General features: G+C 42.1%; 2 protein-coding genes across 7 annotated transcripts in view; both read right to left on the minus strand.

The window, feature by feature from the left end:
• Positions 1 to 833: 833 nt before the first annotated feature.
• Positions 834 to 3,957, minus strand: LOC107226781. Its single transcript, XM_046746759.1, has 5 exons — positions 3,593 to 3,957; positions 2,382 to 2,495; positions 2,174 to 2,239; positions 1,995 to 2,100; positions 834 to 1,910 (listed from the first exon to the last, which is right to left on the minus strand). Exons 2-5 carry the CDS (start codon positions 2,397 to 2,399, stop codon positions 1,246 to 1,248), a joined length of 855 nt encoding a protein of 284 aa, XP_046602715.1. The 5' UTR covers positions 2,400 to 2,495; positions 3,593 to 3,957; the 3' UTR covers positions 834 to 1,245.
• Positions 3,958 to 8,102: 4,145 nt separating this feature from the next.
• Positions 8,103 to 25,905, minus strand: part of LOC107226787 (neuropeptide CCHamide-2 receptor-like) — a 106,937-nt gene continuing 89,134 nt past the window's right edge. For all 6 annotated transcript variants that reach the window (XM_046746562.1, XM_046746556.1, XM_046746546.1 and 3 more), the window contains exons 3-8: positions 18,301 to 18,552; positions 17,386 to 17,534; positions 15,976 to 16,175; positions 14,479 to 14,660; positions 10,522 to 10,736; positions 8,103 to 9,776 (exon numbers count right to left, since the gene is read on the minus strand). In XM_046746562.1, the coding sequence (XP_046602518.1) occupies positions 9,587 to 9,776; positions 10,522 to 10,736; positions 14,479 to 14,660; positions 15,976 to 16,175; positions 17,386 to 17,534; positions 18,301 to 18,552 (1,188 nt within the window). In that variant the 3' untranslated portion in view covers positions 8,103 to 9,586. The remainder of the gene's footprint in view (positions 9,777 to 10,521; positions 10,737 to 14,478; positions 14,661 to 15,975; positions 16,176 to 17,385; positions 17,535 to 18,300; positions 18,553 to 25,905) is intronic.

The following is a 25,905-nucleotide window of genomic DNA, read 5'->3' on the forward strand; positions in this document are numbered from 1 at the left end:
GCAGCTGACGATTATTCAACGCAGTCTAGGGCTGGTTTACATAATCACCAATCTCAGGAGTGCGGTTGACGTCGGGGCACGTCTAAAAATGAATCTTTTTTGTTTTTTTTTTTCTAGAGCATTGTAACGTAGTGCGGCGAATGAACAAAGGCATACGAAAGGTATGCGGATTTTTTGTAAATAAGGATATAATTTATTGGTGGTGCAATCGTTGTCGAAAACCGTACGTACATATATAGTCGCAATTAATGAAAATAAATTCATGTTTGTGTGTTGCAATCGTGTGCCAAATGGTATTTCGCTAGTCAGAATGGAAAATTGTCTTCTACAACGAAGGACTTTCAAAATATGTAATAGTTGATATAGTACTTGTTTGTAATTATTTGATATATGTGTATCTGTACGTGTGAAATGCAAATTAGTAGAAGAAAGCAATTTCTTCGGCTATGCTCAAAGTTGCCGGTAAAATACTCATTCGATAGAATATATATAATCAGTTTTTTCATAATTGTGTAGTCAGTTTCATGCTTTGCATACGTACCAAAACCAGTAGTCTGCAGTTTATTATTTTATACTTACACTTGCGGAAAACAAAATAGATATCCTATCGTGTTACGATTTAAGTATGGTAAATGGGCGTGCAATGAGATGTTCACCCGTTAATTGTGGTGAAAATCAAACCGACTCGTACGTAATTTAATTATAATTTGACACAGTGCGTCTAGTCTAAAAAATCTTAGTATGTAACGTTATAATAATACTCAGGAAATGTAAATAAACAAATAAAGAGTGCAAAACGAAAATACAGATTATACACGTGTCGTTTATATCTACGTTCCTTGAAAAGCTGCAACAGGACGAATTTTGTATCGGGAGTAAATTTACGGCGTATTTCACGGCTCAGAAGCTGCAGTTATACAGAAAATTGATCGCGCGGCTCTGATTAGATTCGTTTATTTGGTAATTTTCTTATGATCGGAGATGCGATATTCGTTGTACAATTACAACGAGATTCGATACATTTCTTACTTTGTTCTGACTAGAGTAAAATGTAATATTGTAAAATATATGACTAGATTACATGTTGAGGTAAAGAAAAAGTAGAGTTTTCTTAATTATCATAAATAAAGTTTTCTTAACAATATGCACGCATACTAGATTTCATGACGACTAGATAAAATAAATAGTTAGAAAGCCTTGATATTTCCTTAAAACTTCAAAGACTTACGTCTCTGAACGCAGTAGTCACTGCCTCATCAGCCTGACAGTAAAGTCCCTCTGTCTGTTTGCCAAGTGGAGGTCCAAGCCTTTGAGCATTCTCACTCTAATTTGATAATCTCGAGATAAAACGGACTCATTGTTAGTTTCTCTCTCTAGCGATAAGTTGACCAGGTTTCGAGTAGAGTTTGGAAATCCCCGCAGATAAGTTTGACTGTTTCCGTTGTTTTGAGAAGTTTGATCTACGTTACGTTCGTTTCTGCGAGCCGAGCTGCTCGCTGATTGCTTACAGTATCTCGGATTTTGAACTTGACTAAATCTGCCGTTTATCTCCGGGTTACCTCCTTTCGAATTCCCGGTGCTTTGGCCCCCGCGATTATTCGTCAGTCCGATTTTTCGGCCGGCCGTTTTTCCCTCGGCCATCGAAAACATTCCTATTTCAAATCTTTCGTAATCACTCTCTGTAACCGGGGTGTTTTTAACGACCGTGTTCATGAAATCGAGCGCTACTCTCCGACAAGTATCGTACCCCGACAACTGAACGCGTTTATCTCTTATCTGCCGGAGTTCTGGGGGTTGAGGCCGAGTCGCTCGGTTGATAACGGAGGCCACCGACGAAGAAGAGCCAGGTAAATCCTTGAACACCTTGATCAGCACCTCCTTCATCACGTCCTCGTCGCTGTCCGATTCACCTGCGAAAATAAATTGAGCCCAGTCAGACGAATTTCTTTCGCCTTACTCTCGTCGACGCACAGTAAAACTGGTGATTCCGTTACCCAGGTCGCTTGTGCTGTCGGTCGTATAGGTGTCCTCTTTTACCTGCCGCTGGAGTTCCAGGACTCTCGCCAAGGCGAGCTGCAGGTATTCGCGGCCGGTAGGTTCCTGAAAAATCCAGATTAGAATGGATTCCAAGGATAAGATTTCAGACTTTGCAGTTCGTTCGCCACTGACTCACCCTTGCAGATTCTTCCTTGGCCTTTTTTATCCCATTTCCAGCTCCCCCCTTCGCCAGACAGGGCGCCTTCGAAAGAAGAAAAATGATGTCCGTAACGTGGGAAATCAATTCTATATGCATCAGTTTTCTAATTTCTCATCGAAACCGAGAGAAAATTGTTCGCTAAATTCTCATTGATTCATTGCTAAGTCAAGCAGATAATTCTTACCGACAACGATCGCTTCATTATTCGAAGTTCTGCCTAGTCACTGTTACAGTTGTACCTGAAAATTGATTCCGGTAACCTGCGGGATCGGCCAGCGTCATGGGATCTATTCAGCCTCTGTGGATCGCAGATATACATAAAAAATGCATTAGTCACGTTTGTTTGGGGAGAAATTTCCGTATAATAACAATATCTACATATCGTGCACACAATGCTCAAGGTATTTGCGAGGCAGTGTATATATTACAGTATACAGGGAAGCGAATGAGCTGCAGGTTTGTGGGGAAATGGAAAAAGGAGATTCCCGCAGCTTTGCTGAGACGGCACCGAGTCCCCTCGACCGTAGAGTACATAAAATATATCAAGAGATTCCACGGTGGGGAATAAACTTGGCTTAGGATTAAACGGCAAGTCTACCTACTACGCATTTACAGGATCTTTCAATGCTCCACAGGTCGGGTTGTGAATTTTCCGAAAATTGACACACGAAGCAGAGCTGAATTCGTTGAAAACTCTAATTTCGGTGAGCGTTATATCTTTCTTTCGTCGCAATCAGCCGGTAGCAATATTTGTTCAATTTTTACCCCAAGTATTTTAATTAAAATCTGTTCAAGCATGTAAGTGTTTGGATTGAAAATAACGCTCGTACACTCTGCACACTTCACATCAACCCTTTGTATTCAACTATAGTGGCTGGTTGCACGCGAATATTTTTCACGGTTGATAGACAAGCGGGGTCACTACCACACCGTATTTATTTACTTGACTATAAGTTTCACGCAGTTTTATTAGAAAATTTTTCAAACTCGACGAACTGTCGGCGTGGGTACCACTTAGTGCAGCTACATGTCATGGTGCTCAATCACCAACGCGTCGTTCAAAGAGCGGAATCCACCATGGAAAATCCATTTCCATCCCTTCGCTGTCTCGGTTTTTTTTTTATTGTGGTTATTCTTGCGCATCGTTCACCCAGCTGACTTACGGTGCAGAATGTGATATCGGCGAAGGAAATTTCAGGAGCTTTTATCGACTTGTCAAAGTATCTGCTTGAGTTACGTAGTTCGTGATTTGTTGATGCGTGATTGACACACGTTATCCCGCAGTGATGACCAATATTACGTGTTTATATCGCGAAATAATTACGGACACTTGACTCAGTTTCAGCTTCGGCAAATCACGATCACATCGGGTGAAGGAATACACTTTGGACTCACCTGAAATCAGAAGACCGGCAGATGATATCCGCGCCGGCGTTTCAGAGATCCTAACTCCGTCCAAGCTATGATTACTATGGGGGTGCTCGTTCTTGTCGCGTGCCCCGTTCCCCCACTTTTAGTATTTCCTACGACTGCCAAGCCCCGCAAACCAACAATTCGAACGACCCTCGACAGCTGCAGTCTGACCCCCGTGTTCGGCTACCGGCACACCAACGTGAAGCGTGCCCCTTGGCTCAACGTACGTAACAAAAGTCCTCGTCGTTGGATTTTTCGTTTCATGGTGTGCGGGTCGCACTAACATCACGAATCCGATCTGAGTGGGTACACACATGAATTGCAGCCGCGAGTTCGGCACCCTCGTCAACGTGCGACCGTTGGACTGCGGCTCATGGGAACATCTGCCCTTTTTTAAATGTCTTCAATTCGGACTTTAAATGGCTTCGGTGATATCGCGTTACCGACCTGAGTTAATTAGGGTGTCGATACACTGGGAAAAGCGTCACTTTTCTCAAACAGTTGGGGGCAGGTGGAGCGTTGGAATCGATCGGAAACAATCATATTGAAGTTAGAAACGTTATCGTAACGATTCGCACTGACGAAAAACCGTTATTTCGCGATTTTAGAATTGTCTGAGATTTAGTAAACCGCAATAAAACGAAACGAGCTAATATTTCGAAATCTTACTTCCTTAAAAGTCCTTGTGAAATTATGAATATAGTGATTTTTTTTCCTCATTGTTTCGTTGCGATAACGTTACTAACTTCAACCTTGTCGGAAACATGCGCGCTAATAAATAGCAAGAGAATATATAGTATGAAAACGAAATCAATCGGTAAAATTGCTGACGAATTGCCGGATTTGGTATGTAATGATTCGTATGGAATTGTAGGACGTCGAGGTATGTGTAACAGGAGTTGCGTTCAATATTAGCCGCTCGATAAATAAATAGCGGATTTGTTGACCGATTCCGCTTTGTACAGCGACGTTATAGTGACATCGCAATGAAGTTAATCAGCGGAACAGTTTGAAATTAAATGAAAATATCAGCCTGTGTATGCATCAGGTTTAATTTATCTATTTATTAAGCGACTTTTATATTGCTTACTTGAGAGATAAAGCAAAATGGATGTACGAGCTATGCGATTCCAGGAACGATTTACTATATGCGAACGCTCATGGAAAGAGTATGAAACCCTTGCGTGGGAAGAATCATTTTTAAATGCAATCACGCGTAAGTGTATTAATTATACGCGTGGCAGTCTTGAAACGTTTAAAAAACTGGAATCCATTAAAGTTGAACATCGCTCGTGGAACCGACAGAGAAGATGGAATACGATTTAAGTAAAAATTTGAATAATAAATTGAAAAGGGTCGTTTGCTTCTCTCAGGTCATTAATTCCGTCGCTCTTGTTTAGGGATGAAAAACAAGCAGCATCGTATACCCTTTGTATACGGCGAACTACTCGGCTGATGTCTTCATATTTTTCGTGCTCCGCGAGCCGCGAGACGCCTGGCTTATCACGTTTTTATCGGCCGTCAACCGTGCGGTGAAGTAGATTTGAAGATTGTCCAACTTTTCCCTTTTTCCCAAGTTTTTCCCGCCCGCCCAACGAAACTACAACGACAAAGTCTGCGATGAGTTTACGACTGTTCCACGGATCGACGAGGAAACCATCGACGGGTCGGAAAAGGGATCTGGAAAAATATGAGAGGGTATTGACGTCTGGTCACAGAGAGGGCTGGGTATAATATTAAGTTTCGTAACCTCGATGACACGAAGACTCTGCGCGATTTGTTTCATCTCGATTTTACTTTTTATTAAATTCACCAAAAATCCTCGCCCCCAGGCCGGCTATCATGCACATCTTATACTGCAGGGTGTGGATATTTCATGGGATGTATTTCCTCCCCTGCACGGTGACGGCGGACTTGCTCGGAGCGTCGCGGATATTGGATCAGGTCGTGACTTGGCGGTTTATTGCCCCAAGTGGCGCAATATCCATATTGTACGTTACCCCGATGTTTGCCACTTCGCAGGCCAAGTGCGGACTTCTACGTGACACGGTACGAGCATCTACATCCTGCATAGTTCGATTGCATAAGTCTAGATTCGCGAGCATCTCTTCATCTCAACCGAGACGCATATATCTTATTGGGTCTTAAAGCTTCGGCGAGTCGACGCGACGCGACGAGAAGAAGTTGTCTGGAAAATGGGGTATTTTTATTTGCAAAAGCAAATGATGCGGGCCTCATTTAACGTTGAACGAATCGAATATCGATTCTGGTTTACGCGCCTATTCTGCCCCCGCAGTTACATATATATACATACATATTCATATATTTGAAATATGAATCCCTGAGAAGTACGAGAACGACAAACACCGTATATTCGATTCTACAGCTCGTTCCTGCGGGGCATTTTTGCACACGCACGCGTAACTAATTGAGTTTTGACCCAGAAAGCATAACGCGTGAATACGTTTCCGGTTACAGGGGTTGGATATATTTTTTCCCCGCAAAAAAACGGGCGTGCACATGATTAATTCCTCGACAATTCGTAAATAAAACTTTTTATTCCCATTTTCATGCCAGAGTCGTAGTCCATCGTTCCCTTCGCGGCCGGTATCCGAGTCCCGAGAAATTCAAGGGGATGACCTAGGAATAATTGTGCACGGTTTCGCTTAAGCGTAAATCCCGTCGCTGTTTAAAAACATAGCTATACAGAGTTGGGTAGAGATTCTGTATTTTCGCAACGTGTGGCGCGGGTAATTGATTATGACGGTAAATGCGGGGCTTCTTCTTTTCCAACGAGGATCGCCTAGCTGCCGCTGAGTGATACCATTCACGATAACCTCCAACCAGCTGGGATTCACACGGCTGACATACTCGCTGGCGGTAACGAGGCCGACGACGATGCTGCGCGTGTGCATGCACGCCTGTTTCCCCGAGATAACGACGAACCATGCAGCATTATAGACGTGTGACCCGTTCAGCCCCCGGAATGCCAATTATTTTCCCACGTTCGACGGTGCTGGAATAAGAAATTAACTTTGGCGAATTATGATTTCGCAACACGATTCCGAGGGCCTTTTCGACGTCCGCGAGCCTGTATCGCCGATGGTCGAATCGAACCCTGCGATCAATTTCTCCCGTGGAAGTTTCGAGCGGTGCGCAACCAGCGAACGGAGAACACGGACACAAAAGCACATCGAGAAGCAGTCGCAGTTGTTCAAACTAATCTATTGTTCGGCACTCCGGAGGACCGTTCGAAGTGCGACAGCTTGGGAAAACAAGTGTCGCTTGTACCGTTCCCGGTTATATATATACATGTATATACATGTATAGTTATGTTATACATGTAATACCCACCGTCTATGTCGTTGTAACGATAACGATACGCTCAGTCTTCAAGGATGAATAAAAGTATCTGCGCCAACCGTGAGGGAGGCAGCTTCCGCTCGAAGCCACACAGCTATTAAGATTATTCTAACATCGTGGATATGCCTACCCATCCAGGTTACCCGTCTTGATGTCGAGAGTTGCTTATCGATCTGTTGTCATCGCAACACATCCTGAATAATAAGATTATACCGCATCTGCTCCACTATAAACGCGGTGTTTATAAGCAGATTATGCGAAGGTTTATGCAGGCGCGTCTTATCGTGCCTGCATGTAATTGCGTAATGAACACGACTTGGCGTTACACGTTGTTGCGTAATCACGAACAGATATGTACCTATGAAAAAAGGACCGTTTAGGTATGAATGCAGAAAGAAGTACGCGATTAAACCATTCGGCGAATCGGTTTAAAGCTCGTCTTTCCCCCGTCGACGTTTAACTCTAGTCTATATATAACATCCGTTCAAACTTGTATTCCGCACGTCGTCTTGTTTGGTGATTATAATCAAGCGTAAGCGGGGAAATTTACACAGGATCAACTATACGATCTTCTCATCAACCCTTTAGCAGCATGTGCAGGTTATGGTTGTGATCCTTAGACGAGAGGGATGCGTAATATGCCTTTAATAGTCATGTCGCGGAAGCGCTGCTATTTTCATCAGTGGATCCTTCGCGATTTAGGCGCGCTGAGCGAATAGCACAGATCGCTGCAAAATCTTGGCCTAGTTTTATATTACGGAGATCAATGTAACGACTCGACAGTCGTGACGATCGTTTAGAATTTAGATACGGCTTTCGCGTATAACGGCGACGATTTGAACTGTCAAGGGGACGCTGAACAGAGTTGAAAAAAGGATATCTCGTTAGAGGGAGAGAGAGAGAAGCATAAAAATAACATCAGGTTTATACAGTCTGCGAGATGAAAGTTTTTTTTTTACTCCTTTTAGATTAATATACGTACCTATAAGAATGTCCTCCTTGTATGTCGCTTGCCAGGAGAATGAATTACGTGCAGTAGACAGAATAAATTAATGTTTATATGCTAGAATCTAGATTAAGATAAGAAAATTCTTATCGTGTGACAGTTTACTCGAAATCTTAGAATTTATTTATAGATTTGTTTTTATACATTCCGAACGATTCTACGATACTACACCGCACCGTGCGAATTCAGCGTAGTGTGATTTTTTTTCCTTTTATGTGTTAGTATTTATTATTAGTTAACAATAATTTGATTGAAGCAGATCTTTTCCCCTTTACATTTGCATTAAGCTTGGAATGTAATATATACCTATGACATTTACACGTTTACGATACCTATATGTACAATATTTGATTTAGTGACACTTTTTGACACCCCATTCACTTCAATTGTTGATAAAATTACAGTCAGTAATAGTTGATTTACCTATTTGCAACGACTGAAATATATATATATATGTGTGTGTGTGTGTGTGTGTGTGTGTGTGTGTGTATTTTTGTTGAACAGTAATTTTACACTTACATCTCGCGGTACGCGATACCTTGTATAACATATTTCACGCTCCACCCTGTGCATTTCTTGAGCTGGATATATATCACACGTTACAGCGATAAGCTTATCTCTCATGCGCTCGCATGGTACACGTACACATAAATGATTCTCAAATTTGAAATAATAACGTGATTCGCCGTATAAGCACGTTAAAATCGTTATCATTCTGAGCTAATTTATTATAGAATAACGCGAATTTATATAAATTTATTATTTCACTTACACTCATATAAACTATCAATTTATACATCGACATACAGAATTCAACTTTAATCCACGAATATAGACAAAATTTGAACGTGAAACAGCCATTTCTCTATTACGTAATATGTCATACATACATACATGCATACATACATACACGTGATTAGATATGTTTCGCAAGTTCTTATCGTTGATAAACATTTACCCACAATTTCAACACTGAAACACCTCTAACTTTTTTACCCTCCAATGCAATTATTTTTTAGTACTCTATTATTTGGTCAAGTGTTGAATGTTGCTTACTGTATATACACGATACACATGGACGCTGTAGAATTATTATGTAACATACGACGTATATTTATCAAGCTCGACGTGTTTTAGTCTTTCTATAATGATGAAAACTTGAGTTGAGACCGTTGTTTACGTTACAATTATCGAATAAGCATGACATATTATACACATATATTGAAGGTAAAAACATCGTTTTACTTAAAGTATAACTATCGAGATTGTAAAAAGACAAGATGGAAATGAGATGGTCGTGTGACACACGTGTTTCTTCTTCTTCTTCTCGATTCTCGACTGTTATTTAATATGTATCAATTTTCAGAAAGTAACTTGTACCGGCTGATCGTCACCCGCCCTACGACGATCCTCCCCTCGTCTGCCTGGTCGATGCAAGGCGGCGAATCGACTTCAAGTTCGCCTTCACCAAACGAAGATCCCGTCGCGTCGCGTAATCAAAAGTTGTTTTGCGGAAAGTTCAAGGCAGGCTGACCACTGCGTCCCTTATTTTCCGGTACGTCGAAAGTGACTTTCGGAAGAGGAGCCAGCAGTGGCCGAAGGCGTCCTCAGGTCGGCTTATCGTTCCCCAGGTTGTAAAGAGTCGTCGAATTGAATTCCTGTGTGTGACGTCTGCACGTAGAGTTGAAGCTCGTCTCGCATACGGTGCTCGCGCCTCCCCTTGTTCGAGGATATTGCCCGCCGCTGCGACTGCGACGCCTCGACGAAGGAACGCAGCAGCACAGATATTCGTTGAACCTGTTAGCGGAGAAGAGCTGTTATTCTCTTCAACGGGGGAGAGAAGTCATTCCGCGAGGAGTTGAACTCGTTGAAAGAGCGGACCAAATTGACTTATACCCTTTTCTTGGAGAGCAGCCAAAAAATGGTGTCTCCTCGGTGTTTTCGCGCATTGACAAAACACCGCTTGTACCTTATCAGGAACCGTTCAGGGTGAGATTTCGAGTGGCACTTGGTAGCGGGAAGGCGAGAGAGTGTGTTAGCTTTTTTCCTCGTTGTTAGTTAAAACACCCAATGGATCGAGGATTTAGCTTATTGAAACGGAAATTCGGCACTGATTTGTAAAAGATTTCGTGAAATAATAAAGAAGCTGTCAACCCCGATATGGAAATCGAGTGGATCGAACTCCTGTCTGCAATTCCCTGTGAATTATTAATAATAAAGTTGTGAATAAAGTTAACTTATTCATTTCACGTCCGTCGGCCAGAGCGTTGATTTATCCTGGATCGTGTCTTGAACCTTGATGGTCGGAAGAAGGGTTATAAGTCAATATTCTATTCCATTAGATTCCATTAATTTTTATATCTTCTTTTCGAATATAAATCATCCAAGAACCGCTTTCGCATTTCATTGATCGATATCCTCCCATCGTATATTGTATAAAAACTTGCGGTATAACTTTTTACCGCAAGGATCCCCTTTTCCGCGAGTTAGGGACTGTAAGCTGGTGAAAAGTGATCACAGGAAAAAAAACATTAATGCTCACCTTTTTCGGAAAGCACCACTGACGCAGTATAGGGCAATAGGATTGATGCAACTGTTGATGAAGCTTAGGCAGAAGCCAATGATGCGAAACGTGTGCCAAAACTCGTCGTATACCTCGCGTGAGAGCGGGTAAAAGTGAAACCACAGCATGAAGGTGTGGTAGGGTAGAAAGCAGACGATGAAGATGATCACAAAGGAGATGACCATTTTTCCGACCTGGAATCAGACCTTGTCGGTAAATTCTCCCGTCCCGATAGCGTCGGTAGATTCTGGGAATTGACGGTGAATCTGCAGGGACGAGGCTGCATCAACACTCCATAATACTGATTACGCCCACTCATTTGACTCGGAGACGCCGAATGCCTCCGCATTCTCTAGTGAAACAGGAAATCAGGACCTCGCTAGGATCGAGACGGTTCTATTTCCATTCCCGGCTGTTTGCTGCGGAGAATATTGCCGGAAAAACTAATCAGGCAAACAAGTTGGATGAATGTATACTTTACTCTATTCTCTCAGCAAGTTTGTCTCCCCTTCACGACGACGCGTATAACATAAAAAGGGAGGAAAATGAAAAAGGCGAGGAATCAGAGACGATGGTAGAATCTTCGAACGCGTCGCGTCTATGCAGTTGGAAAAAGGCCGTCACTCTTTCACGGGATGTAAATTTTCTTTGTCAAAAAACTTCGTTGTTATATTACAGCAGAGGACGGGTAAAAAATGCTTAAACAACGAGTATTACGGAAATCAAGCAAGACTGGAATTAAGTGCTCTCAATTCTCTGCTAATTTGCTGTTACATTAAAAGCAATCTTGCTCGGCCTTTCTTGATTATTATTAATTTTTATTAAACATCTTAAGACGGTCCGCGGACGCGTAATGATGTTCGCTGGTCCATTCCCTCCCTTGCCCCGCACACGAAAAATAATTGATCTCGGAGGACATACCTTACAAAAAAGTGGATTGTTTTCGATGATGATGTTTACGCGTCAAGCAATGTTTCCCCCCTTAGAATGCGAACGAACCTGAAGCAGCTCTTCAAACACGCCCACGATTCACGTAAGTAGCTGGTGAGTAACTTCAACATCCTGTTAATTATCCTCTACTCAGCCCTCCTGGAACTCAGGACTTTCACCATGCTGCATCCGCGATACGCGAATTAACAACTTTGGACTCATCTTGTTTGCAGCCACACGGGGAAATGCCGACTACGTGAGGTTATACCTATAATCATCCCTTCCGTCGCCGCTACTTGCATCCTGGATGAGGAACGAGGTCAACAGCACAATGCGGAGTTAAATGGGTATACAATGTATAACGACGCGTGGCGTTTTCCTCTGAGTTTTAATTAACACGAAAATTATTACACCGTAAAGTTATTCGTGATTGGACGTGATGTATTTCTAGTGAAGCTACCTTCGAAAAAGTTGAAATTAATACTGTATTATTATATAGATTTTTCAAAGTATCGGTGAACAGGCCAAATTATATTCATACCCTGCAGGTTTCCATTCTACATTTTGGGGCTTGGTGCTTGGTCTGTACTATTAAAAAGCTGGTGGGTATTACGGTCTTCGTACCAAGAATTTAGCATGTTGTTAATTAGGATCAGTTTACCGGATAATCGGTAAACAATAGTACCGCGGTAAATGAAACCGTTGCCATTCGTAAGGGTGACAGGAATGGACTACACTCAGATATTTGGTTGAAAAGGAACACAAAACTAGAGTTACCTGCACGACGTATTGGTTCGTAATAGAAGTAATTGATACGTATTATCAGTTTGCATTTGCTAATGTGTCCATTAGTGTATCGGGTAAAATTCAACAAGACTGCAAGAAACAGAGATTCAATTAGCATCGAGAATCAAGCACCATCAATCCAACCAATCAATTACAATCAAGCCCGTAGGCTTGGAACAAAATCCAAAATAGACAATGAATAAGACAGGATAGAATTAGGAGGGGTCTTTTTTTTTCTTGACTTCTCGATGTGTTTACTTTAGAAGTAATTCAACTACGAAGAACAAACTTGTGCGAACAACGCTCGCGGGATAACGGATTTTAGTACGTACGACAACGGAAATCTCGCGTTTACCAGAGACTTCGGGTACGCTTGCTATTGCGGAAAATGCATTTCCCGGTCGTAATGAATCATCGGAAGACAGTAGAGGCTTTTTGAAATTTTCCTCGAGCCGAGTGTCTACATTATAGTCACGTTTGCCGCAGAGGGCAGTTTCTCGTTATATTCAAATTGTGAAAAGTTAAAAACCGCCCGCGCCGGGCGTAAAGCGTCTCGACGGTAAAAACTGTTAACGAAAAAGCATCCACCGCCCCTCAGGCTCTTACGTTTGCGTCCTCCGGGCAATTTGTTATCCAGTTACCGGTCGGATAATGCATTTACGCCCGCAGCTAGGGTCCCGAATCGCAAATGCGTGAATGAAAATATAAATGGCTCTGTTAAAAAGGCGGTGGAATATTCCTGGAGTTGGGAAAATTGGCGGAACTCTAGTGAAAGCTCGAGCGCGTTAGTATGACCATATGTATTCAAGTATCGAAGTATAAAATTATTTGTGTTTTACTTTTCATCACCTTTAGCGGTATGAGAAGAGTATTGGTTTCGGTCGAAGATCAATTTTTCTAATTTCAACGAATCTTTACGTTTCCGAACCTCTAGAATCTAAAAAACGAGTTTTTCGAAAAATGTTGGTTTCGATATCGGTCTATCGGACAAACTCTCACGATGATTTGGGAAACGCCTAGATAAAAAAATTTGAAACTTGCTTGATTTTACAATCAAACGATGGACATGAAAAATTGCCATGTCCCGTTTAATTGGAACTTGCGGTTTTACTGGAAATGAATCGATTTTCAATGTTTCATCAGCAAACATAAACTTTTTCCTCCTTACTACTGTTCCAAATGAACGACCATGTTTTTTCCAGTTAGTATATTTATGTTCATAAGAATATATAATTTTTTTGTCTGCTTTCAAAACTTTTTCATTTGGCTGCCAAATGCTATCAGTTTCAAATTTCTTTCTGGGCCGTTTTCGACATCATCGCGGAAGTTTGTCAGACAAACCGACAGACTCTTCCCTTTTCACGGTGATGAGAAATATCGCGAAGAGACCGTTTCTCCGGTTTGTTTCAAATATAATACGATTTTTCTGGGCCGTCAAAGCTACGTGAAAAAGGTCGAGCATGTCGGTAGACAAAAGGGATGGCAAAACGCGACGAACGCGACTTGGTAAAGAATCATAAAGCGGGGGGGGGGGGGGGGGGAAAGGCGTTAAATCTTGATATTAAAAAAATTAGAAACTCCCAGAGATTGATGAGGGCTACGCTACCGTGGCGCGGCTGAGGAGAAATTAAAACAAGTTTCACCTTTATTAACGGGTGAATATTGGTTTTCCATCGCGGTAACTTCGCTTGACAACGGAATCTCTTAGAGCCTGAGAGCTGAGGGCTAATAGTATTAAAAAAAATGAACGCTTCAAGTTCATCACTGGAAGAATCGCGTTTACATCACCGCTTCTTTTATTTCCGATTGCTGACACGAAATATCATTGCGTCATGACTTGAATCCTCGTAAATTTGCCGTGGAATGGATATGCTAATGCAAGCGCTTTCCGACTCCTGACGCTTTTATGAGCCAACAGAAATTCCCTAGAATCTCGCGGCCCAAAATCCACCCTTTTCACCGAATCTAATAGCGCTGATCGTGAGATGAATTTCGGGATAATGATAAGTGTCAGTTTCTACACGATTATCAGACGTTTAACCGTTGATGAGAAATCGAATAAATTATCCTCGAGTGATGTGAGACGGCACGTGCCACGTGACTTTTTAGTATATTACTGGGGCGAATCGATAGACGATTTTAATGCGTTCGGAAAGCTTGCAGGCAGAATGAAAGACACTTTACGGCTTACGGCGCTTCCTCTATTTGCTAAAAACTCACCTTCTTACGAGCTCGGATTTGCCCGCAGTGATGAGGCGCGCCGGGAAATTCTCCAGGCACATTTCTCGTCGACAGTTCAAGGTGACGTGCCATCCCAAGGTAGAATCCGGCGATGATGCAGAGGGGGATAGCGTAGTATGCGAGGAATTTGAACAGCACGACGCCCTTCTTGTATTTCTCCCCTGCACAGCGACGATTTCATTAACGCTTTTATTTTCTTCACATTTTTTCACACCATAAGGTCTTACCGAGCTTAGTTCCGGTTGCGTGTGTATATTGAGCGAAAGTTCGATGTTACCAGGGGTTAATGTTGTTCTTACTGCTACAGCCGTTCGTGAAACTTCAGGCTGACGGATATTCGGTAATTAGGAAATAGTGGAGTTTAAATTAACTCGAACCTCAACTTATGACCGACGAAATCATTCCCGACCATGTCTTACCTCCTTCCGCCTATCGAAGCGGTAAAACGATTTTGATAACTGGCTGATTGCTATCTCAAGTTTTGCAGTATCTCGTGAACCCAGCTGTTTAAATCACCTGCCATTCACGCGATTGTTTTTGTTTCTTACTCGTTTTCAGCATTACGGTAATTTTCTCTTTCGGTTCAGAAAGACGAAGGTCACTCGTACCTGCTATTCATTTTTCCCTCTTTTATGATGAAAATGAAGACAGGAAATTTGATTCTTAGAATAAAGAGCTCGTTTCCATTAAATTCACTTTATCCATAGGCGCGAGGTATCAAACTTTTACGGCGTAAAAAGTGCTGAAATCGATTACTCGTCGGGTTGAAAATACTTAAAGTATCCCAGACAAATTGTTTGAAGTTAGAAATTGGAACTCGGAGGAAGTAGAGCCAACGTGGAAAGCTGGTCCGAGGGTTCGATCACCCTATACAAATAACTGACGTACGTCTCGACTAACGTTAAATGAAAAACGTTGCGTAACGGTATCTGGATCCCTCGATAAAGTCGGGTGCCATTCGTTGGCTTGGAGCCGAAAATACGAGCCAAAGAAGTGAGAACAACGCAGAAGAAATTGAAACCATTTGTCTACTAAGCCTAGGTGCACCGGGGTAAGTTTGAATCTGTGAAAGGGAAATTCTCCTTAAAAAGGAAGACCTTAAATTTCACCCGATGAGTTTCAAATCCCAATGGATTTCTGGCCGTAGAAATATGAAAAATCGAAGAGCGATCGGGATCGGGTGGCTTTGATACGGCTCGTGCAAGCAAATGAAAAAATGTGTCTAACCTGGTTCCCTCTGGCTCAAATCGACTTCGAGTTTCGGGACTTCTGCGGATCGTCAGTGGCCTTAATTGTGGCAGCACGAGGAAATCTCGACCGAGTTTGCGGTGCTTCAAACAAAACCTCAAGCATACCAAATTCCCGGAACAAAGCGCGTACGCCTTTCCATGCATGTTTGGCATCCACCGCTCCTGCATATTTGCCAGTTTCCATCGAGTATTTCTAAAAAAAACGAGGGATTTCAGCTTGGCTTACCAAATTCTTCGGGGAAGGGGCTGCAGATCAGTATACTGTGGTTTATCTGCAGCTCGACTTCGGGGACGTAGGAGAAGAAGGCGGAGGGCATCGCCAGAACGCTGGCAAAGACCCAGATCAGACTGGCTGTCAGAATGGTCAGCGGCTTTGCGCTCAAGCCTGCCACGTGCCTTCGTATAGGATTAACGATGGCGCAGTACCTGAAACATCCGTTTGAACATCCGGGTGAACTCAATTTTGAGAGACGAAAAACAAACAAAATCTACTTCACCGTTACATAATGTACAAACCAATTAAATCGAAATCCTGGGATCAAAGAATTCTCAAGCCTGTTCCACTGGCTTTCCCGCACGAGCATGCAATTTAATAGGCGGCTTTCTCATCTCTCGCGGTTTGTCAATGCCGACTGTATCCGTTTGCAAATGAAGTATTATAAGTTGCCACGCACGTCGTGCAAGATTTGAGTTGGTCCGAATTGAGCGGGCCGCTGCAGCTTGAGAAAACTTCAGATCCTAAAGCTCTGTGTAATTTAATTATTTGCCTCTGCCCCGAAGCCACGTTCACGGAAGTTAATTAATCTTTTCCTCGTTATAACTGAGAACGGGACTAACGTAGGCTGACTACTTTACTGCCTGCAGCTGCGACCGAGTGCTTAAGTATTGGGAAAACTTGTTTTTAAACAACAAGTAACAGACTTTCGCAGTTCGGTAATATAGCATAACTATAAGTAACGGCTATAAGCCGCGGAAGTCGCGGAACAAATAGGCTAAAGGCTAACAATTGGCTGGCAGCCCTATATTACATCGGCACTGATTTACCGGTGATGGTGAACCATTTTAAACGCGGACAGGAAACTAGATTGCATCTAGTAATCGAAGACACATTTTGCAAGAAATTCATTACTCTAAGGACGAAATTAATCGCTCAATGGCCATTCTGCAATCGAGAATCCAATTTTCACGTTACTTTGACTAATCGGTTTATCTTGCATTCTACGTCCGTTTCAATTCAAATAAGAAAAAAACTCGGTTTCTTTCAGATGCGAACCGTAACGTAAGAGAGCTTTTAATTGGCGTTGCGATGAATTAGATTCGGAGAGCCGCATGACGGGTGAATTAAATTCAATACCAGCACACTGATCGTCAATTCCAATTCTCAGCAACAGTATAAGCTCTTGTAAAAGTATTTGGAAATAGCGATAAATCTTATAGACTGGAGTACATGCACACCTAACCTTGATCGCATAAATGCGTGGAGAAGTAAGGTGGAATATTCAAATTGAGTAAAGACTCGACGTTGAAGCTCCGGCATTAATTACCCCGGCATCAAACATACGGTCTGAGTTTCCGGGTAATCAACGTTCTACGATCTATTTAATATAACTAAGATAAAAATGTTCAATTTCTATACCTCTCTGCCGAAAGTGCCGTCAACGTGAAGACCGAAACGCCGATTGAGATGTCCTTGGCGCATTCCGACAATTTGCAGACAGCCAATCCCCACGGCCAGGATTCAACCGTGTAGACGATCGACGTGAAGGGTACACACGTAACTATAACCTGTGCGAATTGAAAGGGATGAAAAGATATGTCAACACGTCCTGCCGAGACAAGAAATGGAATAATTTACTATCGGGAATTGCGTTTGTATACGGGGATAAGAGGTGGACCCGGTTTCCGCGAGGCGGTACGTGCAGGTCCTTTTAACTTGTTGACTACTTTGCATTCCTTGACAAAACTCGTCCTTTCGCGTCCCTCGAGCGTCGTCTTTGTCCAGGCCAGCAGTTTATGGAGCCTCGACCTCCGCGCTAACTTCCGGAAAATGACCGTCGTTGTAAAGGCAGCGTCGAGTCTGCCCTGTGAGCTTGGCTAATGCACCATGAAGAAAAGAAGCGCGCGCACACACACATGGGAAAAAAAACCTCTGGCTATTGGCCAGGTATTATTTTGTCCTGGCATCTGCAGCTTGGTGATTTGACTCGGCTGAAGGATGTAACGAGTAAGAAACGCTCTGCACCAATCGATCCTACCCCCGTTGTTCTTCCTCTTCTTCTTCTTATTTTTTTTCTTCTTCCTACCAGTGGTTCACTTACATGGATTTGTACTCAGTCGAAACAATCGAGACGGCCTCTCTTTCACCCCAAACACCCATTGGCGACGTGACCTGTCAAACTGCGAAGACTTAACACACTCGTGATGCATTTTTGCCATTTTTCCCTTTTTTCCCTCGCCTGCACGATGAAACTCGATGGGGTGTCCGTCGCAGTCGCTGCTTGATGTCGCCCTTACGCAGACCTATTAAAATGTTTACACCAGGTCGACTCACCAAAAGGTCGCCCAGCGCCAAGGAGAGGACGTAAGTGTTGGGAACATTCCGCATGTTCGCGTGGCGGAGGAGAGTCAGGACCAGAGCTCCGTTCCCGGCAACACCGACAACCAGAATGACGAGGAAGACCACGGGGACGATGTACGTTTCCGGTCGCTGGCTGTACGGCACGTATATGTTCTCATCGTCTTCCAGGTCAAATTCGTAGGTCACCAATGGTGTCGTGTTCACGGTGTAATTCACACTGAACATCTGAAACACGAGAGACGCTTTTTCTTCACGCAATCCTTAGTCATCTCTCAGAATACAGTATCGTATATATGAAAGTAAACTCGATCACAGCGCATCTTCGCGTGAGGCGGACATAGATGCTTGGGAAAGAATCATATTTCATCCACCCGCGATTCGTGACCTGGTCGCATATGCATGATCTCAATTGGCAGGCCGAAAAGGCTGACGTTTTGGCGAACGGATATTGATGAAATGACGAAAATCTCGATGATAAATCGTTACGGAAGTATAACCAGCGATATGCGTAATTCACCCAACGCTGCCTTTCTACAGATCCGTCAAAACGGTTTTGCAACGGCGTTTCCAGTCATGCGTTAGAAAGCTTGCGTTGGAAAATATTCAACGACGCACACACGAATTTCAGATAAAATGGATTCAACTGTATTTATCTCGGGGTCAAGTGTTGCTAAATTAACATTTCTTTTCTAGACCAGCTCCTACTTGGAACTAATTTTCGGTTCAATTGGCTTATTTTTTGCTTTATCACTTTCCTACGCCGAATGCAGCCATTTCGAACATTAACGTAAATACTGACGATCAGTGTTGACGCGGGGTAGAAATAATAGGGTATTAATTCACCACACTTCGAGAAAAAGTGTGTAGGCAATTACGGCCCGAAATAGGATATGAGATTGTGTGGTCTAATATTTAGTGTGATAAGTGATCTTAAATACGAAGGATTTATCTAGCTCGAGAATCTGAGGGTCATTCTTGCAGCGAAAGAAACTGAAGAATGCCAATCGATCAACTTTTAATTCGGTGTGTATTTGTCTTTCAGCTTCTGCTTCGATGCTTGTTCATAAATTACTCTTTTTGCGTTCATGATTTGGGGAGAAACGCGAGCCAACAAGCGAAGCGGACCACTTTGTACGTGGCTCTTGAATATTCCACGAGAAGGTTGAGCGAAGGGTCAAATGGTGGGAAGGTAGTTGGTAGAAATTTCCAGGAATACCTCTCTGCTTACGGGAGGGAATATTTACTGCGATTCTCGTAAGAATATCGAGTAACACCGGCTTCCGCATCCTCGTATGAATACATGATCCCCCGACGAAAATTTCTTCTACCTTCAATCTTTTTCGCATATGCACCTACGTCGTAAAATTGTCTCTACCGTGCGGTCAAGCTGGAAAATTTATATGGGGTTTACGAGGGTTTTGACGCTTCGGTACGAGTTTGTGGGAAAATTGTCGGCAGGGTGTAAAACCACTTTGTAGGGCGTAGGACTGAGGGCGGCACTAAAAGGTCCACCTCCCGAGTAGTAAAAGGTTCGAGTAGTTTTCACGCCGTATAAGCACAACTCCGACAATGAGAAGTTTCCTATCGCGGGGCAGCAGATACGCGTCTAATCGTAAGCATCGGCGTAACTCGCGCCACGTTTCACTCGGCCGGATTCCTAATTGGATTTCAGCACTCCGGTAAGGCAAAAATGCCGGATGCAAATTGCCTCCTATTTTCATCCCCCATGCGATCGACGGGGTTTAAAGCGTCGTCAGCAGTTGCAGACGCGTGTTGCGAATCGTTGGCTGGTTTTAAAAACGCGTCGGTATTATAGGTTTATACATACATATATATATATATATATATATATATATATATATATATATGTATGCATATATATTAAACCTATAACATATATGTATATGTATACATACGTAAAGAAGAGTTGCAGGGACGTTAGGAATGAAACCTCTACCATCGGTAGTACTGTAGTAGATTTGGCTGAGTTCCCTAGGGAGAGCAATCAAGAACGCTTGGATCTACTTATCCCTCCGGGACGAGCTTCCTCCCGACCCGCCGCATATCATGTTTTATTTATTCTTCCCACCTTCGTTTTAAGTCTCTTTCACATTTTATTCACCGCCATGCAAAATGTTTCACTCTTCGAGTGGCTTTGCCCGACTTACCGTGGCGGCATCGCCACGTACCTTGATACACTATACCTAAGTTATACGTTTATTCGTCGTGATGCGCGATGATGCGCGATGATGCGCGAGGAGAAGGAAACCCCCATAAGAAACTCTTATACTGATAATTGTATCAACAGTGACGAGTGTAATTTGCCCAAATAAGACTCACTTCTTCAACGCGTATAAATGGGAATATCTTATAGTCTAGTTATTTTCGCGGAAGAGTGAAAATATACCGTTCCCATAACAATTTTTTTTAAATCGTTACCTAGCATGACTTGCGGTTGAGATGGTAAAAGATCGTTGACTGACGACAGCGACAAATGACTGTTGAAATTCGTACTTATATGTATACAATAGTACGTGACGATCTAGTTGCCTGAATATGAAAGTTGTTTTTGCAATCACAAGGCCCATTGGTAGGAACAACTCAATTGTACTTGGTCCATTGCCGTATACAGAATACCTGCTTTCATTCCGCATCTGCCGAAAACGTTTGTGATCGTTTTTCGATTTGATTCGTTTGAAAAATAAACATACACATTCCTCGTATCTTTCGAATCATTATTTGTTTTATGCTCCGTTTTTCGGTTGGTATTTTTGTCGGAACTCAATCGAGTTACGCTGTTTACTTTCGAGTTTCGGGCGAAATGAGAATGCCAGAAGTGCGTACATATGTATCTACAAATACGCGGCATGTAGGCTATTCAAGAACGTTTTTTTTTTTTTTTTTTTTCATATTTCCTGCCGAATTGATTTACCTTTTTTCTGCATTATCACGCTCAATTCAGCGATCTCTCAATTTGATTTATCGTCCAACGGCAGCTACGATTTGAAACTTCACCATCAATGTAGCTTATTCGAAAGCTTATCGCTAAAACGGGTTTACATTAGAGCGTTTCGTTATTTATCCGATTTGAGAAGAATGAAAAAGTTTCGCGTGGACGTTTCGTTTAAAATATTATGTCACCGCATATAGCATAGGAGGTGGAGATAGAGCGAAAGAACTGTGCTTGCTCACAAAGGCCTGACGCGTTTCCCTGAGGATAACTCGGAAAAAGAGAATAACTTACAAATCGGATAATGGTCTTCCGCGAGAGCGGCGAGGAAGATTAGCGTAATACCGTTAGAAATACAAAGAATATAATAATAATAATAATAATAATAATAATATATTATTATTATATAATATATATAATATATATAATATATATATATATATATATTGTAAGATAATCAATTAAAGTGACACTTGGGAAGTCTGTAGCACGTGAATACGTGACAGCTATCGAAAACTATAATCTGTTTTTGTTGGTCAATTTTTTTGCTGCAGAATGGACCAAGCGCCGCTGATCGCCTGCCGAGCGAGTGGTAAGTGAGATGCTTTAGCCAGGCGTCAGGAGTGTAGATCAGGATTGGGTCAGCCATCCCGAAGCGCTTCATCTCTGGCTCTTTAGCATTGAAGAGTTTTATCGTAATCGAGAATTCGGATCGAATACTCTGACTCACACCGACGCACTGGATTGAACTCACGTCTGTGCTTTTGAGCCGAGCTACGCCACGGAAGTTGTAAAATTTCCGCATGCTTTTACTCTTGAATAACAGAAACGCGAATATTCACATTTTTGATATCCAGTCTGAATACCTTTGGGTGAAACGTTGAATTATTTCAGTTGAAATATTCTCTTTATGAAAGCTTCGGACTGTTCGGATACTTTTTATTTCCAGACTGAAATGCCAAAGTTTTCTATTTTCTTTGAAATTAGCACAGTTGATATCAAGTCGTATTATTTTTGAAATTCTTTTCCCCAACTCTTTCGGAATTCGTTTTCTTTAGCTGCCTGCATATCCTGATTATTACGGATATTATAACGTACGAATTTGCGGAGCTTTTTCATTTAACGTTATCTCATTAACAATATCCGGTCGTACGATTTTCTTAAAATTTCTCGAAATAAAATACTGTCCATATAAATGTAGAATCATATTGAAATTAGCAGATTGGCGGTCACGAAATAAATTAAACGAAGAGAATGAAATAGAGTGAGGCGAATTAAATAATTACCATGCACCTACATAGACTTTTCCGTATTGTTACAAATTGTGAATTCATTCGTTTTGCCCCCCCCCCCCCCCCCCCCTCCCCTCTTCCCCATTTCTGATTTAGTAGTCGTCGTAGATAAAAGGCGTCAACCCACATTATTGTAAAAACAGTTTTGTTTCAGAGTTTAAACTGTAAACACGCATTAAAACATTTTTCCTCATCTTTTAAGTTGGCTTCCTGTTCATTCGCTTAACCCTTTAATTCACGGTGGGAGGCTGAGCGTTAATAAATTTATTTATTGCAAAAACAGGACATGTAAAGAAATGGTCAAAATTTATACTTTTCGACGAAAAAAATAAATTGTTGCCAATTTTTACACAAACTTAATACATTTTCTCAACATTTTTCTTCTTCTTGTTTTTGATTGTCCGCCATATTGGATCCGCCATTTTGAATCTTCGAATTTCGACTTCAGATTCGTAATCGGCAACCCCAAAAGTCGACCAATGCAAAATGTCAAGTTAATCGCATGTAAGCAAAAATGTACGCATGAAATGACTAATCTCACGAACCTATTCATTTTCTCTGCAATGCTGAGATCGTTGAAATATTAATATTTTAACCTCATACGGGAAGGATTATTAACTGATTGTAATACCCGCCGGAAGCGCATTGATAGTCGCGTTCGTCGTATAATGCGAAAGTAAAACGTATTCTGCATCCACATTTTAAGCCGATTGTGGATCGTTTGTATCCTTTCGAATCTTCTCGTTCATCCGCATAATGTATCACATACGTATAATGTAACTCTGCCATTGCGGTCGACTAGAATAGGTATTCTACTTGTTCAGATCCCACGCGGGAAATTCACGAACGAGTTCTAGTCCTCTGTCGTAAATTTCCGATGTATTTTCCACCCTCAGGCGTTATAACGCACAATAGGAATTACGATTTGAACCAAGCTAACAACGCCACCGGCTTAATGGATTGAAATAATTTAATTGATAAGTAACGACATATCATACCTTGTGCCTGCTCATGCTTCGTGAAAACTAACCAGTTCCTCGTATAAACGGAGGCTGAAATTTCATCGGACTATCGCTGCGGGCGAATCGTTTCACGTCGTGATTTTATCATTCACTTTTGTCCAGACGGACTTGAGTTTTCAAATTACGTATCGTTGGTCGCGATATTTTGCCCCTTGAAATTCTTTGACCGAAGTTGACGCGGATATTTGTAATGTTATATTAAACTCAATTGGTTCAAATTTTCGTGCAATGAATAGTAAGTATATTCAACGGTATAATTTAGCGGTGCGGTGAAGCGTGAAAATTTCAATTCAGGATACATTTGACTTAAACTCTTGGCGGTAACTTAAGCGGCGCCCTGCAACCACCGTGTTCACATTTAATTAAGTGCTCGGCTGCCGATAATTTGGGCTGGTGAAATTATACTCCGCAAATTTGTAAGCTCGAAATGTTGACGATAATCTTCAACAGGCTCCAGCAAAATCAGAATACCGACCCTCTTGGGGATACGGGCTGTTATACATTTGATATACCGGAAATTGGCTCGAGTCGCAATACGAGTACCGATGAAAACTGATATGGTCGAAAAGCCGACAGATACAACAATTTTAGGATGTGTAATCAGGGTAGAGAGCAGGTCAAAGTAAAAAGCGATCATGCAGCAAGGTAATCAGAGTCGGTCGCTACTAAGAAGCTGTCAAGTACGGCATAGAAATATCCCGAACACTGACGCTATTAATTAATAATCTCGAGCTACGCGTACGTTTCTTCTTTGTTCGAATTTGACCTCGTTATTATTTAGGTCGACGGCATTTATCCCTAAGTGAGGTTTAAAGATGAAGCTAGCCATAAATCGTTGAGAACATTTGAACCTGCTAGTGTAACGTGCCTTACGAAGGTAGCGTCTGCAGTGTTCTCGATGGTATCGGAAACGTTGGTTCGTGCCAAGCATTTAATGGTCGCAAGGTTCTGGCTTTTCGAGAGAGTTAAGCAATATTTTCGGGGATTCGTACGTGCGTGTGACGCGCATTGATACTCGCTCTTTTTCCGAATAAATCCAATAATACTCAGCCAGGAGGAGATTTAACGTTTCCGCTCATTGATTACGGTGTTTGGCGTTCGCACATTGCGAACTTGAGCACGCTATTCAGGAGTACGAGATACTCGCGGAAACCGAATGATCCTGGGGAAGTTCGGGGATTTGGCGTGCGTTTATGGATTTGTCAGGGAACGATATTCCACCAGTGATATATATACACAGCTTAAACGGGTGTTTATTCGGTAACATAGCTCTCTCTCTCAAATGTTGTTCTTTTCATTGTTAACTTTTCGTACAAATAATCACTAGCGTCACCGTCGTCGATGTTTTTACGCATTTCGCTCTCTTCGATGGAAAAATAACGTTGTCGCTACTTCAGATCAGAGGAGTTTGACCGTTGGTTTGTGTATATTTACAAAAAGAAAATTCAAGGTCCGTATCGCAGTAGATAATTTATTTTCTAGCTTAAAAATTGTTGAGCTTTAAACCGCGGTGGAAACTGATTAGGATCCAGGGATAGAAATTTAGGGGGGGAAGTGCTTCGTGAATTTGCGTAACGCATACGTAAGCTTAATTTTTCAATACCTTTCTATCAGAAGATAATATGTATGTAAGTATAGTTGCGTAGTAGGGCAGGAATTTCGTATTCGTTGCTGAGGATTTGGGGCGGTCTGCCGGAGCTTTCAAAGCTCTGCAGAATACCTTCGGCTCGTAACTAACATTGCGTTGCTCAATCAGTCGATTGGTTTCACCAGCGATCGGTATTCCTCGCTCTAGCATCTCTCGAAACGCGAATTGTAATCTACACCGGATAATTCCAATCTCAATGAGAGGCCTGACGCAGAGGGCGGTCAGAATAAACATCAACTCCGTAACCTTTCATTACGTAATTTAATTTTCAAATTACTCTATTTCGTTTATACCTCGGTTTACGAGGACGAATGATATTTCTTTCTACTTTGTAGCTCTTTCCGCCCCGCTTCATACCCCGAGGCGATTAAAAATAATTCGTCGTATCTGTTGGTAAGAATGAAATATTATGAATCTAATGTATGAAAATGTTGATAGATCAATATTGAACACCCGCGGTGATTCGAGTTTATACGCGCTAACCGGGCTTACGAAGAATCAGTGGTTTGCGATGGAAACGAGGAACGCGTCGGGAACGACCCTTTTTATTACTGCACAGATATCCTGCTGTATTTCGTCGCCTTCGTTTTACTCCCTGAAATCCAGGGATCGCCTACATTCCCTTGAGGGTTAGACAAAAAACGGAAATTGCAGGACAAATAGATT

This window comes from Neodiprion lecontei, chromosome 1 (genome assembly GCF_021901455.1).
Source record: "Neodiprion lecontei isolate iyNeoLeco1 chromosome 1, iyNeoLeco1.1, whole genome shotgun sequence".
NCBI lineage: Eukaryota > Metazoa > Arthropoda > Insecta > Hymenoptera > Diprionidae > Neodiprion > Neodiprion lecontei.

Coding starts and splice junctions, on each gene's coding strand:
- LOC107226781 (XM_046746759.1), bottom strand. Junction 2,101..2,173: donor CCAAGGAAGAATCTGCAAGG/GTGAGTCAGTGG, acceptor TGGATTTTTCAG/GAACCTACCGGCCGCGAATA. Junction 1,911..1,994: donor CGACAGCACAAGCGACCTGG/GTAACGGAATCA, acceptor TTATTTTCGCAG/GTGAATCGGACAGCGACGAG.